At 39.9% G+C, this 15,270-nt stretch overlaps 2 protein-coding genes across 17 annotated transcripts in view; both read right to left on the bottom strand.

Moving 5' to 3' along the window:
* The window catches only part of KIF1B (kinesin family member 1B), a 98,730-nt gene extending 93,256 nt beyond the window's left edge, over positions 1–5,474 (bottom strand). For 5 of the 12 annotated variants that reach the window (XM_075027367.1, XM_075027372.1, XM_075027369.1 and 2 more), the window contains exon 1: positions 4,820–5,474. The gene's annotated coding sequence lies outside the window, so the exon portion shown is untranslated. The remainder of the gene's footprint in view (positions 1–4,819) is intronic. The other 7 variants (XM_075027368.1, XM_075027373.1, XM_075027375.1 and 4 more) reach the window with 4 other exon arrangements.
* Positions 5,475–10,839: 5,365 nt separating this feature from the next.
* The window catches only part of UBE4B (ubiquitination factor E4B), a 41,354-nt gene continuing 36,923 nt past the window's right edge, over positions 10,840–15,270 (bottom strand). For all 5 annotated transcript variants that reach the window (XM_075027362.1, XM_075027363.1, XM_075027365.1 and 2 more), the window contains 4 exons: positions 14,925–15,116; positions 12,432–12,606; positions 11,794–11,940; positions 10,840–11,373 (listed from right to left, as the gene is read on the bottom strand). In XM_075027362.1, coding sequence (XP_074883463.1) covers positions 11,312–11,373; positions 11,794–11,940; positions 12,432–12,606; positions 14,925–15,116 — 576 coding nt within the window. In that variant the 3' untranslated portion in view covers positions 10,840–11,311. The remainder of the gene's footprint in view (positions 11,374–11,793; positions 11,941–12,431; positions 12,607–14,924; positions 15,117–15,270) is intronic.

Genomic DNA, 15,270 nt, shown 5'->3' with positions numbered 1-15,270 from the left:
CATTGACTACTTGTGTATCCAGTGATTAAAGGACACACTACTCTATAAGGAAGAAGAATAAAAATCATTGCCTTCAGGGTAAATATTACTATCTATCTTTAACAAATGTTCACCAGTAAATTCACCTTCATTATCAAAATACCTGTTCAAATCCTACTGCATGCAAATGGTGGAGCCCTTTAGTTGGCAGGAAACTCCCTGATACCCACAATCCAAACTTCAAGGCATGTCCAAGACAATTGAAATGCAGGGTTAATAAAGATTGGTTCAACTGTATTGTCCTTGACCAATCTTTTCCACTAGAAGAAAGTTTTTCACTTGGTCTATGATTAAGCAGTTTAACTTATTGCCACATGATACTGTCAGTACTGAAGTTAAACACACTCAAAAAGCAGTAAGATGGATTAAAAAAAAAAAAAAAAGCCATCAAGGTCTAGTAAAAAGCTAACCACCCTTGGCTAGGAAAGCCTCCATGGCACAGACTCTCAGAACGAGGAAGACTATACTGAGAAAAATGTAATTAAATGGTTGATTTATCCTTATATTCTAAATACCTGCTAGGGCCACTGCTGAAGACAGGATTCAGGGCTACGTGAGTCTTTGGTCTGACTCAATGCAGTCATTTCTATCTTGAATCTGAGTTAACATGGGCAGAACTCCACCCTGCACAAGTCACCATGCATGACCCAAAAACCTTGATGTCTTCTTTTCTGGTATCGATACACCACCTATCCAATGAAATGTTCATTTCAGCGTTGTAATCACAGTGCCACAAAAGTATAAAACTTACTAGCAGATCTGAAGCAAAAGCACTTCATCTCTGAAGTAAGTTCTACAGCTGGTAAAAACACTTAAACATGCTTAATTCAAGTTATGACACATCTTCACACAGTACAAGAAGTTTTTATTAAAAACTGCATTACTTCTTTAATGCCATCACATGGTGAAGGCAGAAATTAAATTACTCCACCAAGTAGAAGTAATTTAAAGCATTCCTTATTTCAGCAGGTACCTGAGGTATCTCACCAGACTAGAGGAATGTCTTTAGGAACAAGCCAACTGAATTTCAATGTCAGTGGTACGACAAACTGGTAAAATAATGATTCACGAGACAGTCACACAGTCAACTTTAGGTTAGTACAGAATTTTAAGAAGTTTCACTAAAAACTTAAACAAAGAATAGAGCAAAGAAGTAATGGGAATGAATTCACATGATACTCAAAGTTTAAAAGAGATTCTGGGCTGTTTGAGGACTGCTTTATTTACTTTTCTTCAGAGGTGCCTACTTTTTTGTATAATAAAGTGTACCAAACATGCAGCTTCATTACAAACCTTCTTCCTGAGTATCTACTATGTGGAATTTTTGCTCTCCTTTCTTAACTTGACCCTTGCGTAAGTACCTGTGCCCTCACATGAAAGCTAAGTGACAAGACTAATCCTGATACATCCCAGTAGTATTATTCAACTGACCCCGAATATAGCTGCTAGAAAACAGAAATGTTACTGTACGTGGCCACTAAGCATTGTTTCTGAGATACAATTTAAGAAATCTATCAAGTGCAAAATCTCTGTTATTACCAAGTTTCTACTGACACAGTTTACTTTGTCAGATTGCAGAAAAAGATGAGTCGGTGGAATTTTCATAGGGCACAGCACATCACAGAAACTCTACCTAACAGTGGCTTAGTGGTTCTCATCTTTCTTTTCCCCATCTATCCATATTAATGGGAAAACCATAATTTTGTCAACATCCCACAAGGGCCAATGATTAAAGGTAAGGCCATTAATGAAAAGGATTTTTTTTTTTTAAGAAAACAAAAATACAACCACTGTGTTCTTATAATATTATTTATGAAACATAGGGAGCTTATTTTCTCTTACCTACTCTTCTTACTGAAGAGTCCCACAAAGATTTTTTTCTGTTGTTTTCATAGAAATACCTCCCAGAATACTACATTAATTTCTGCAGATAACTAGTATATCTAGGAAATTGACAAGCAGAAGATGGAGTGAAACAATCATCTACTTTCAAAAAAAAAAAAAAATTCTTGAGTACCCATGAACACCATATTCACAATAACAAAGTATGAAAAGCACACTGCCAGAGACTCCATATGCACTAGCTAGACGATAGCCTTGTTTGAAACATAGCTGTGAAGAAGTTCTTACAGAACAGGTCACAAAATCACCTACAACAGCATAAAAATTTAACTGCTAGACTTTTGTAATTACCAACTTTCCCCAACCCTAACTTTTGTGCTCACAGAAAATTAAATGTGGTATAATTTTCAATCTCATTCATTCTCAACCCTGCTATTTTTCATAGCTGACATATGCAAAATGCCTACTTCTAGATGCACATGGACTTCAGATGTTTTGAACATCACCTCGCTATGCAAGACTTAATTTTCATTAATAAGAAAATTAACCAAAAATTATATATTTTTCTAAGCTTCCCATAAACTTAAGTTGTTGGGGTTTTGAGGGTTTTTTTTCCACTTATCAGCAACTTTAACTGGTTGTAACATTTTTTTAAAGGGACTATTGCCCTCATCATCCAGAATGATAAAACAAGGCAAAATAAGACGCAGTTGCATAGCATTACAGATAATAAATTGCAACTCGTTTTTCAGGGTTCACATTTCCCAGTAGTATCACTACTACAAAACGCTGTCTACAGAAAGGCAATAGGAGACGTAACTTGCAACAGAGCAAAACAAAATGTGCAATACAGTCTATGGTGCAGATTTAGAAGAGCAATCTTTATAAAAGACAGCTTCTTTTTTTATGTTCATTATAGCCTTAGAAGGCTGCCATCCATGCCAGAATGAATCATTCTCCTAATGCCTTGGAAAGAGTCTACTAGCTGTGTATCTTTTAATGCTCAGTCTGTATGAATCCAATCAGGAACCATAGATAGTATTTGAGTTGTTTAGTGAGCTCCATCAGCACAGAAGTGAAGCCTACATATTAATTTTACACTTATCTTAAACTATTATTAAAAGATATCCACCATCCAACCCGTAAGTCACACAGTGACGCTTTAACATCAAAGTGTTTCATTAAACAAACCATCTAAATATCTTGTCTGTTTTCTGTTATTCAAGCTTACAAACCCAATGATGTTGATCCATCACCCTTCATGGTCTCAAAGCACTTGTAAGTCCAGATTTGGACTTTCACACAAATGTTTAAAGTTACAAGCTGTTCATTAAGACTTGCATCCTTGGACGTACTTGAAAGTTTTGGTAAACAAGTTTTTATGCAATGTCAAAATACAGAACATATTGCTATTTTTTGAAATAAAATTACAAGCACAGTAGGGATTTAGAGTCAAATTATTATTTATATATTCAGAGAAGTTTGCAACAAGTTCAAAGTGGTTACGAAAACAATGTTCAGAATCTGTATCTCTACATTCAAATAAAAAAACCCAAAACACCACACATCACAAATGAAGAAGCATCACTTTTATTTAACAAAGCCACCTATTGTGTCATATTTGCACAGGTATGCCTACCAAAGAATGTACTAACTTTTAAACAAAAAAAATGCTTGTAACTTAACAAGTACAACAGATCTAAAGAAAGAAAACAAACACGGATAGAGATTAGTATATGGAAAGTTAGCAAAACAGCTGTTCAGAGCAGCAGGGGTTTATGAACAAAAGGACCACAGCAAATCCAATTTTAGGTCCTCCACTAAAGATCAGGTAGTGATGACAGTCTGATATATCAGCTGAACTCATACACTACGAATTGCTATCTTTGTACTAAGTGAAGATGCCAGATAAAACAGTGGTGCAGAACTTGGTGATGCACTGAAAATCTGATCATATAAACATACGGCTATTTATCAACACATCAAGGTACTGGATTGTGCAATAACAAAAAGAACTGAGCTAAGAAGAAACTGGAAGTGAAGAGAAATACACTTTAAAATTCGGTATGAACCTATTTTACATTTCAAAGAACAGATACAAATTCACCATCTGCTTCTGGTGAATTCTAGTTTTGCAAGGTCAGTTTAATACCCATATTCTGCCAATGACCCCAAAACTACCGGGCCTGTCATCCTGTCTCCTGACGCCTGCCTCCTGACTTAGCTCAGAGGATTGTCAGATCATCATCCCAATATGGCTGCCTCAGTAATTGTGCTGTACGGAATCCAGGGACAGAGCCACCAACTACAGGTCCACAAAACCCACCCTGAAAACCACAATCCTTTCACATTCTTGCATCTTCCAGCTGGATGAGGGACTACGCCTCCCTCCTGAACGAGCAATTATCGCCTCCACCTCATCTGAGCTAGAAAGGAGAAAAAGGACGGCGAAACGCGGCGATATTCGCGACCCACACAGCGGACGGGATCGAGACGAGGGAAAGGACGGGAAGCGGCCGCACCGCCATGGCTCGGAGCGCCTGGGGGAAAGGGGAAGGCAGCGTCCCAGGGGACAACTACATGCATCAGGCAGATGCAGGCGACGAAAGGCCGAGTCCGGGCCCCACGCCCTTGTGCCGCTGCCCTGACAGCTCCGGGGCACCCTGTCCTGCCAACGCTCCCCCCCGTTCCCACCCCGCCTCCCCTCCACTTCCCAGGCCCCATCCCACCCGTGGAGCCCCCCCCCGTTCCCCCTCCCGAACAGCTGCGTACACCAGGAACCCCCGCCTCCCCCACCGCATTACGGCATCCACCCCGCCCCCCCGCCCCGGCACCAAGCCGTTCCCCTCCTCGCCTCCCCCCCCCCCGCCCGCTCCCCTGACAAACCGCCGCCGGCGACCGTCGGGCCGAGCTCCGTCGGCGTAAGCCACCACCTCACCTGGGGACGGGCGGGGGTATCCGCAGGACGCGGGCAGCGCGGGGCCGCCGGCGCTGTCAGCAGCTGGGGAAGGCGGCGGGGCCGGCGAAGCAGAGGAGCGCGGGGCGGAGGAAAGAGAAGAGTCCGGCCATCCCCATCACGCTTCGCCGCCTCCACCGAGGCCGGGAGACCCCCCCACCCCGCCGCCAGGAAGGAAGCGGGAAGGGTGAGGGAGGGAGGGAAGGAGGAGGGAGGGGAGAAAAGGGGAGGGAGGAAAGAGAAAGGCCGCGCCGGGAAGAAGGAACGCAGCGACGCGCTCCCCACAGCGCCGCTCCCACACTGACAGGATCGCGGGGCTCCGCGCCCGAACCCGCCTCCGCAGGGGGAGGAACGTCGGTCCCGCCAATAGCCGCTCGCCGCTGCTCCCTCCTCCCTGCAGCCCGCCAATCGCGAGGCGGAGGACTCGGCGCGTGCCCGCCTCCCGCCGTGCCAATCGCAGGCTGACACTGCCGTGCAGCAATCACAGCTCGGGAATGCCCGACCGCAACGACGAGCTGCGCTCCACCCTCTGAGTCAATCCCTCCGCCGAGCCCCAGGGACACGGGGATTCGGTTCTTCTCCATTCCCCGCCAATCAGAACTCGGGGCGGAATCCGTGTCATCCCTCTTTCAGCCTATAGCGAACGGCGCGAGGACACCCTTCGGCCCTATCACCGCCCCGCCGTGCTCTGTCTGTGTGTGTGCGTGCGCGCCCCCCGAGGCTGAGGCGGCCTTGCCTGCGGGCCTGAGAGCGGCGGTGTCGTTGCCAAAGACGTGAGCAGAAATCGGGCACTTGTGACTAAAAATAGCCTTTTAACGTATGCGGCTGCTCGGCGCCCCCAACTCGAGGGGCCCGTGAGCGCGTCGGCGCGCCTGCCTGCCGAAAAACAGTGGCTGAAGTAACTGTTCCAAGTCCCAGCCGGCTTCGGTGGGATTCAGTAGGATTTGGAGTCCTAAACGAGGCCTAACGATGGTAGTTCAGAGGGAAGGGATTAATTTTGCCTTCCCGCCCCCCCCCCCAAACATTCCTTGAGCAGCCTAAATTATTTTTTGTAGCTCTCATAATGTATCTTTATGTAGGTGATTAAATTGTTTTAGTCAATGGTGTTGTATTAGATCTTGTAGTTTAAATAATTTCACGTGTATTCTCATAGTAAAAATTTATTTTTGTGGTGATAACTTCAGCTGTCAAGTTCCTCCTTTCCATCAGCACTTTGATCATTACTACTGTTAGAAATAGGCTTGTGTATAAGCTTATAAGCATTTTAAAATAATATTCCATAAAGTACCTTACTTAGGTATTTTACACACACACACACCATCACGTACAAATTGGACTTAAGCTGTTGAGAACATTTGGGACCTGAGATCTCTAGTTTCAGAATGAGGTTTATTTTTGTTCACAGGCCCCTAGCTATTAACTACATTGATCTTCACTGTGTCTCTTGTGTTCCCCATCAGTCTCAGGTTTTCGGGAGGAGTTGCTTATTACTTTGTTTGGTGAAAAATGACTTTTCACCATTGCCAATCTCATTGTCTGTGGAGATCATTTGCAGTTACGCCTATGAATGCAAAAGCCTAACACCACATAGCTGAACAGTGGTTGGTAGGGAAATACTGCCACAGAACCAGCAAAGCAAAAATAGGTGGCTTTCACATGTCCTAGAAAATACCATTATTTGAACTGTGGAAGACTTCTATTGCCAGGACCCATTTAAATCATTGGTGGTGGTTTTAGTGTGGTGTAACTGTGCTGCCTTATATCTAGGGCCATGCAGAATTAGGTTAGCTGTAATTTCTCTGGGAAAAAAAAAAAACCACAACAAAAACCAAAAAAAACAACACCCGCCCCCCCCCAACCCAACTCAAAAACCAAAACCTGTTTTTGAAATCCTCTGCAACCTGTCTGGATACTGGGGTGTGCTGTCCTTCATGGTAATAGCCAACACGATTAATTTTACTTCAGCAAACTTTGTGTAGCGTCTCTTAGGAACAGTAGTTCCTGCATCACTGTCTTACATCTAAGTTTACAGAGTGCTCGCATAGAATAGTTCTAGTATGTTAGTTCGGTTGCTTGCTTACAGAACCTTGAAAAATCTGCTAAAAATGTTCAGAAGAAGTGTAGTTAGATGTTGAGAAAGAAAAGAGTAAAGGGTATATGGCAGGTGCTGTATAGCATCTGGGACGTCACTCACTGCAAAAGGAGATAAGGAAAATTCCTCTTCAAATATCCAAATATGGAGGTAAGGCAATCCTCAGCTAGTTGGTTCTGATGCCTTTTTAATTGTAGAACTTATAGAATTATATCTCAGTTTAATTAGAGATTAGACTAGCCTTTTCCATATAATTTTTGAAAGTCAGGTTTCCTTGGGTAATTTAGAATTAACTTACTGAAAAATGTACTTAAGTGGAATGCTACTGCAATGTGAATGCTACCTGTGAATACCATTTTAAAAATTGTGTCCATTCCCTTGTAGGAAAGGGACCATTCTTACTCCTTTTATACATTTCTGACCAATACGATATCAGCCTACAAAACAGCAGAAACAGATCCAATTCCCTGCAAGCGTGTGTGTTTAGAATTTAGACATTCAAGAAAATACTCACATATTGAAGGTGCCCAGCACAAAGAAAAGTGTTCTTGAGCATTATTATACCAGACAAATGACAGCAAGTAGTACTGTGAAAAATTTCTTGCATTTATTAATACAGACATATATACTTGGTTACTCAAATTGGGAAGCCTGTTTGAATACAGTAAAGAGGGTAGGTTAAGCTAAGTGATAATGAAGACAGCTACTTTGTAGTGCAATGCTTCTGGGGATTGTTAGAGTCAATCTGTTGCTGGCTAAAGCAGCATTGTCATCCTGCTATTAACAGCATCGGGCTGTCCTTGCTGCCAGCAGGGAATAGTTGACAGAGACGTAAATTGTGCTATTACATAAGTGTAAATTGTGATATAATAGAATCAATTGTACTGAATTGTATTGCTGTAACATCAGAACTTGCCCTAGTAATTTCTCTAGTCACATAGCTAGAGGATAAGTAGAGACCAGCGATACAATCTCCTAACTTCAGATTTTCTAAGAAAAGCATAAGTTAGCCATTCCTGGGATGAGCAATTTATAGCTCAAAGCTGTTCAGATTCTGCAGATACATGTAAATGTCAAAGGTAATTTGATCAATTGATAGGTTCTGTGCTCTCTAATATAAAGTCTCTGTATCCTAGTAAGGTTACAGTTAGACTGAAAAAGGTAAATGACATGATAGTAGGGGGATGGGAAAAAGCACAAAAGATTGCAGGTAGAATTAAATGAATTAAACTAAGAATTGTCACACTATTGATATGCTTTTATGGGATATTTATTCTTCATCCAATACCAACTTCAGCTTTCCTTTTGCAGTTACTCAACTGTCCACTATCCACTGAAAGGCAGGGTTTTGATTCACTTTTGTACTGAGAAGACAGCAATATAATGGCACTTTCTGTAGCTCGTATTAAAATACATTTCATTATTCTGCCCATGAATGCTGAATTTGTTTAAATTCACATCTTTAGTATCAAGTATTTCAGTTCTCCAGATAAAATTGTTCTAGCCACTTAATGTTAGCCTTCATGTCTTCTGTAATATCTGCATTGATACATTTTCAAGTGATAAATGGATCCCATAATTAGACAAAACAGTTCAGTAATGCACTTTGCTATTTATATTCCTCAGGTCAACGTCTGATACCATGGCAGAATAAATATAAATTCAGATTCTGAAGGGCACTGTCTTGATTAATACCTCTTATACCAAATGTAAATATTTCTATTTCCTCCTGACAGACAAGGAGGAAATCAGGATGTTAAAAGAAAGATCCTGAATTTGTTCAGACAAGCCTTTCAGTTGGTACAATGGAATAAATAACAAAAAAAAAAGGGGGGTGTGATTTTAGACTTGCATTAAAAAAGAGTTAGTTCCATACAGATTTTCTGGTAAAACATTTAAATTCACAACCCTCTCTGATACTAGTTATAACACTTCAAATGTAAAATATCAAGAACTATTAGAGAATAGCAGACCTCAAGCCCTGTACAGGATACACTTAAGCAACTAGCTTTTTTTAATTTAAGGATGGATTATTTCTGCTTGTGCTCTTCTCATTTTGTAAGACTGCTCATTGTTTCCACAGCATCCTTATTCGCAAAAGGTGGTGGTGTGTCTAATTGGTAATAGCTGAAGAAAATTAGAAGAAAGCATTTCTTCCATCTTTCCAACACATTCATAGTCTGTCAATAAAACTAAAAGCTATATGATGTTAACTTACAGGAAAAAAGCCATAATGTGAAAGAAACCATAGCAGTTTAATCATCCTCCAGTAAAAACAAATAATACACTGCTGAACAGTTGTCCTCCATGAAATAAATTCTGGGATGTTTCTAGAGATTCTGTGCTATAATCCTTAATAATGAAGTGACAGTAGAACATGTAAGAGTTTTTCTTTATGTAGAAAATGATTACCTTTTTACTAAAAAAGAAAACACACCTTGAAAGCTATAGCTCACTGCATACCCTTATAACATGGTCAGAAACCACGATGGATTTGGATGCTGAATGACAGCCTGCAGATAAGAAGCACAGCAGACTTTGAGACTGTTCTGTGACTTTTGAAGAGGGAAGAAAAGGGGGATTTGAATTTGTGGAAGGAGTGAAAGTTAAGGAACAATAAAACCAGTCAACAAACAAGATTCTCTGTGCCAACAGTCCATGCAGACACAAACTTCAGAATCTTCCTCCCACCCTTGGGAAAAACACACACACACACTGTGGGGAGGGGCAGGGGGAACACCAACAAAAACAAACTAAAAAAACCAAAACCAACACAAAACCAAAAAAAAACCACAACAAAAAAACCAAACCCACTACATCTTCACATTTTAATTTAGAATTACTTGAATATCTCAAAGGTCAGCACTGGATTATATATAACCCAACCAAAAGTTCCCCTGGAGGCTGTCACCAACTGTCATGTAGCTATGAATAGGTATGAGAGTCACCCACTTGGGAACATTCCTTAGTTTGAAGTGTTACTGGTATCTGTGTGCACAGAAATTTTTCACATATTTTACTAAGTTATCTCCAGATCCTAAATCACTATTAGCAAACCTGAACAAAGCCACCCAATCATTAGTATTTTTTATACTTCTACTGACACACTTAAAAGGAAAGACAAAGGAAACATTTCGTGCGAGTGTGTATCATTTATTGTAGTTCAAGAGAGTCAGGAATTGAACAGAAGACACAGCGAAACACAAATAAAAGAAAAACAACCTTTTTTCAGACTTAATTTTAAAACACTGTGGTTTCAAATCCTTTTTAAAAAGGAAATTCAAGTATCATATGCAGGGGGCAGTAATACAAAAATGTTTGTGAGTATTTTTTTTTATTTTTTTTTTTAAAAATGTAATTCTATATTTCCTGCACCCTTTCTGCTTTGGTAAGGCCAAGCCATGGATACAAATTGGTACGCAACATAAAAAAAATGACCCCTGCCCCAAACTGCAGCCTCCAAGAATAAAAGGATCTGCTCTCTGCAGACAAGCTCTACTGGCTCAGAACTGTCATTTAGCATATATCATATCTGCAGCATTAAAAGAACGGATTTTGTTTTTTAAAAAGTCAGTGAAATCCTGGTATTCCCAAGCATCTCATTCATGGCAGCTGTTTTAACACACTTCTATCTCAAGGCTTTTCAAAAATACCAGAGCATCTAAATCAACATAAAGAAAAGGGACATTTCAAAGAACAGAAATTAAAATCCATGTGTGAAACCTTTGCTTTTTTGAAATTATCCTTGTGTCTAACACCAATTAAAAACCAAATATGCAAATATGTGCAATATAAAAATACGATCCCAAGATTAACACTTTGTTGCAGGCACAGTTATCGCACAGAATATGTTCTTTTGAGGGCAGGGGAATGATTTTGATTTTCACAGGGATTTTTTTTTTTTTTTGCATTAAAAAAAAAGACAGCAGTGCAGGTTTGATGGGTGGAAGAGGAAAAAGGGAGGGAAAGAGGAAAAAGTTACTTTAGCAGCAAAATGTCCAAGGTTCTAACCACAATCAAATTAACGGATATCTGGCTGTAAAAAATAAGGTTGAAGGGATGCTGCCCTGATCCATTCATCTTTGCTAAAATAATTCAGCTGTAAAAACTCCAAAATGTGACATACTGAAGGACAGTTTTGTAACATAAGCAACTTCCTAGCTTGTCCTCCATGTTATTGACCATCGTTATCACTTAAATATATGTACAAGAATTAAGCCGCTTTTCTCCTCGTCGACATGCTTCTGGTCACTACTGCAAGTCAGTGCCAGTGGGCGTGCTAATCCCATCAATAGCTTTCAAAGTGTATCTGCTCCACTATTACCAGAACAGCCCACGCCCTGTTCTTCCCATTGGTGTTGGCGTGCACTGCAAGGGAATTTTTAATGGTCAGCGTTCTGCTTGTCTCTCATCCAGGCTTGGATTTGCTCTTTAAGTTCTGGCACTAATAGTGTAAAGAAAAGAAAAAAGAATGGTTAACTTGCAGTTAAATTACTTGGTAATACTACTGTAAAAAAGTTCCTCATGACCAATAGTGTTTTCTTTTCTAGAAACTTGATCAGGAATACCTACTACTATTTTCTTCTCTATCATTGTATTTTCTTCACAGCTTTGAGTAAATGACTCATTTACCTACCATAATAATATCCTTTAGCCTGGTAGTTAATGAAGGCAAGGGTGTGGGGTTTATTTCCCAGAAAAAGGGAAAGAAGAAGGAATGAACTTTTCTATGCAAGTTGAGATGAAAGAACCGTTACATCTCAGTAACAGGCCACTACGCTATCTTCCGAAAGTATGCGGAACAAACTGCACACAAACTGCGTCCCCCAGTCAACAGTTCCATTACGAACTGCTAAACAGATACCTGGTTCCAGCATATTTTCTGTCAGCGTCTGACGATTGAAAGGATCAGTGGAAGAGTTCAACAGATGCCTCAGGATGATTGACCTGTCCATAATAGTTCCAGATGGCAACCTCACAGGATCAGTCATCAGAGTGTCCATAAGTGGATCTGAGGGCACAAGTGTATCATCATTAAAATTGAAGACAGCCACAAATTTTATCTGTACACAAAACCACAGTGCAGAACTGATATTCAAGGTCCCCAGTCAGGTATATTGCTGAAGTTACAGAAAATGGTTAAAATGAGCGGTGGACTTTAGCCTTTATACTGCTTTTCCCCTTCCGAATTGGGTCTAAGCATTAGCTATTTTCACCCTATTTTCAGGTTTTGGGCTTTGGTTTTTTTGCTGGCTTGTTGTTTGTTTTTTTACTGTACATGTAAGCAAAACATGGGATAGGACTAGACAGTACAATCCCAGGGAAAAAAAACAAAGAAAGAAACTCTTACCTCTCTATTTACTTAACTATTTAACTGAAATAGAGCAGGATGTAAGGCTTCATAAACAATACACAGTTTCTATTAATATATACTCATATTTAGAATCAAAGTAACAAAACAAATCCCTCTTCTCCTAAAAAGTCAGTATTTAGAAAACTCGCCTCTGAATTCATCCGGAGCATCACTGTAATCGATTTCTGCACGGGCATTCTTGGCAACAATTTCCTCCACTTTCTCTGCCAGCAGTTTGAATTTCTCTATTGCTATGGTTGACTTGATTCCAGCCTTTTTCATCTTTGAGATAACCTCCTCAAAGAGCTCTTTACTGTAGGACCTCTACAAGCAAAGCATAAAGGAAAACTTTGCTGAGTTGTAGTATGCCTAACATGCCATAAAAATTCTAAAGATCTTTTAATGTATTTTTAAAACTTCAGAAGGAAGGATCAATGAAACCTCAACATTATGCCAAACGTAAAAGTAGTATGTAGATTACATTTCATCTAGCACCAAAATGTTGACTTTGGGGTAGACTTATGCTTTTTTTAGCAGTCATCACTACTGTAGAACTGTTCGGAACAACACAAAACAAAAGGCAACGTCACCTAATCAAAATGAATAAGACACTCAGAGAGGCTGACTATAATTATTAGGATTGTTCCTTAGACAAAACATCTGTCTTGCTGCTCCTGTCTGTATTCTTGTTCTCACAAGTCTTGGCTGAAAAAACAGCACAAAATGAAGTTTTTTTGATTTCTTAACTTCTCTGATAATGTGCAAGGCAGTACTGGCAAAGAAGTGATTCCTTCTCCTAACCAAAACAAAAACAAACAAAAAACCCATCCCATGATGTTGCAAAAATAGTAAGGCAACTCAGAGGGAGCTAATACTTTCTGGAAACTTGCCAACCAGTGCAGTAAGAATTGTACAGCTACAGAGTACAACATTCGGAGAGACCAAATGTATATCATATAGTTTCAACTGAAACAAGCATTGCTTTCATGTAAAAAAAGAAAGTTAGGCAAAGACTTTTGAAAGCTGCTTATGTTCTGAAGACACCATTTTCTTTTAAGTTCACAAAGCCATGTTTTGATATAAGCCTTTTAATAAAAATTACTATTTACACTGCAGTGCAAGGTTGAATTAAATGACAAAACAAAACACACTAAGTCTCACAGATTTCTGTTTTCCTTGGGGATTTTAAAATGTTCAACACAGCCCTACTTCTTTCATCTACACTACATCGCACCAAGAAATACCATTCACTACTTAGGACACACAGTGCCCACCCAAACTCCTTTCTAGTCCACAGAAGAGAACAGAACTATGGCAATATGCCCAGGGCTTTATAAACGTTTTCAGATTCCTTCAAATACGTGCCAGGATTAGCAAATGGGAGATGTATCAAAATGCTTTAGAGAGACCCTGCCATGATCAAGCAACTTTTTGTTTGTTTTGTTTTGGTTTTTTTTTTTCTTCTAATACCAGTAGCCATTAACCAACTGTGCATTTCCTTGGTGTTTCTTTCCTGTCATTGACAGTTTCCAAGATACTAGTCACCCCCCACCCACCCCCTTTTTTATGAAGGGCCACTTTGTTAATTAAGCTTCATTCCAGTTCCCACACCAGCAGGCTTCTTTCTTTTTAATCCCTATGTCATTGCTGTGCATTTTGCTGTGGCTAGCATCGATGAATGAATGATGCATAACATTCTCACTTTAATATATACTGAACAGCATAAAAAAACCCACTACATGCTCATTATACACATGCAAATGCATAAGGTCTGTTTCAGAAGTGTTACTGATATTATCTGCAATTATCAGAACTTAAATAATTACAGAAAAAAGATCATGAGTTACTCTGATACCTCTGCTTCACTAGACATGCAAATACAGCTTCATGCATTGTAAACCAGCTTCCACTAGAATTTCAAGCAGCCATTGAGAACATTTTTGAAAACATTTTGAAAACTGTATTACAAGAGACAGGCATGGAGAGATGCGATTCAATAGTCTGAGAACTTTACAAGAACACAGAGATGAGCGATAGCTTATCTACCTTAAGAATTAACATTCTGCTCTGAAGACTACCATGAGGAATTCAAAGGTGTCTAATTGTCTCACACATGCTGTGTTTCATCAGTTTATTACACAGCCATTTAATAAAGTGATACAAAAGGGAAAAAATTTGGAAACCGTTAGTCTAGAGAATGAATTTTGGATTGTTAAATGAGGTTCTTATTCTCAGTCCCAGCTCTGCCTGTTCCATGTGTTCTTGATGAGGAAGCAGGGAGGGAGTCAAAACTCTTCAGTTTTCCCACTTACAAAATCAGGACAAAGTACTTATGCTAATTTACAATGAGGCTGTAAGCTAATAAGCAACTAATGCTTAGGAAAATTCCTATGTGTGTGAAGTGCTATAGATACTTATGTGTGTCCATAGGTTTGCAAAACACTTTGAAAATATACCCATCTATAACGGCCAGACAGAAAATGAACAGAGATGATCTGCTAAAAGAAAACAAATTGCAAGCATATATGACGGAAACTGGGTGGCAGCATACAAGCAAGATGAAACTCTTCTAGAGTATTCTGCAAAGTCCTGTTTGTCCGCAGTGCTTTTGCGCTTCCCTCTCTCATCTTTTTCGAGCTCACCTGATCATCAGCAATTGCTTTAGCAAAGCGAGCACAATCTAGCTGTAGATAGATGTCAGTCAGTTGGTCCAACAGCTTCTTTGGTTCAAACCCATATTTCTCAGGGTTTTCAACTTTCAGGTCACGGCACTTGGGGCCACACAGTTGCTGTAAATTAAAGTTCAACATAGCAGCCAATCGCGGTCCAAGTTCCTAAAAGACCAAAGTAAAACACAGATTACAGCATGAAGGCAGTGATAAAGAAGATTACCACTAGATTTGCATACAAGATCAGGAACTAATAAAATTATAATTTTGTAGGCTCGCAGGAAGTGTCTTTTCTTCATGCATGCTTTCCATTAAAAAA

This window comes from Buteo buteo, chromosome 5, assembly GCF_964188355.1.
Source record: "Buteo buteo chromosome 5, bButBut1.hap1.1, whole genome shotgun sequence".
NCBI lineage: Eukaryota > Metazoa > Chordata > Aves > Accipitriformes > Accipitridae > Buteo > Buteo buteo.
The sequence above is the reverse complement of the archived record's forward strand: the minus strand, read 5'-3'. Positions and strand labels throughout refer to the sequence as shown.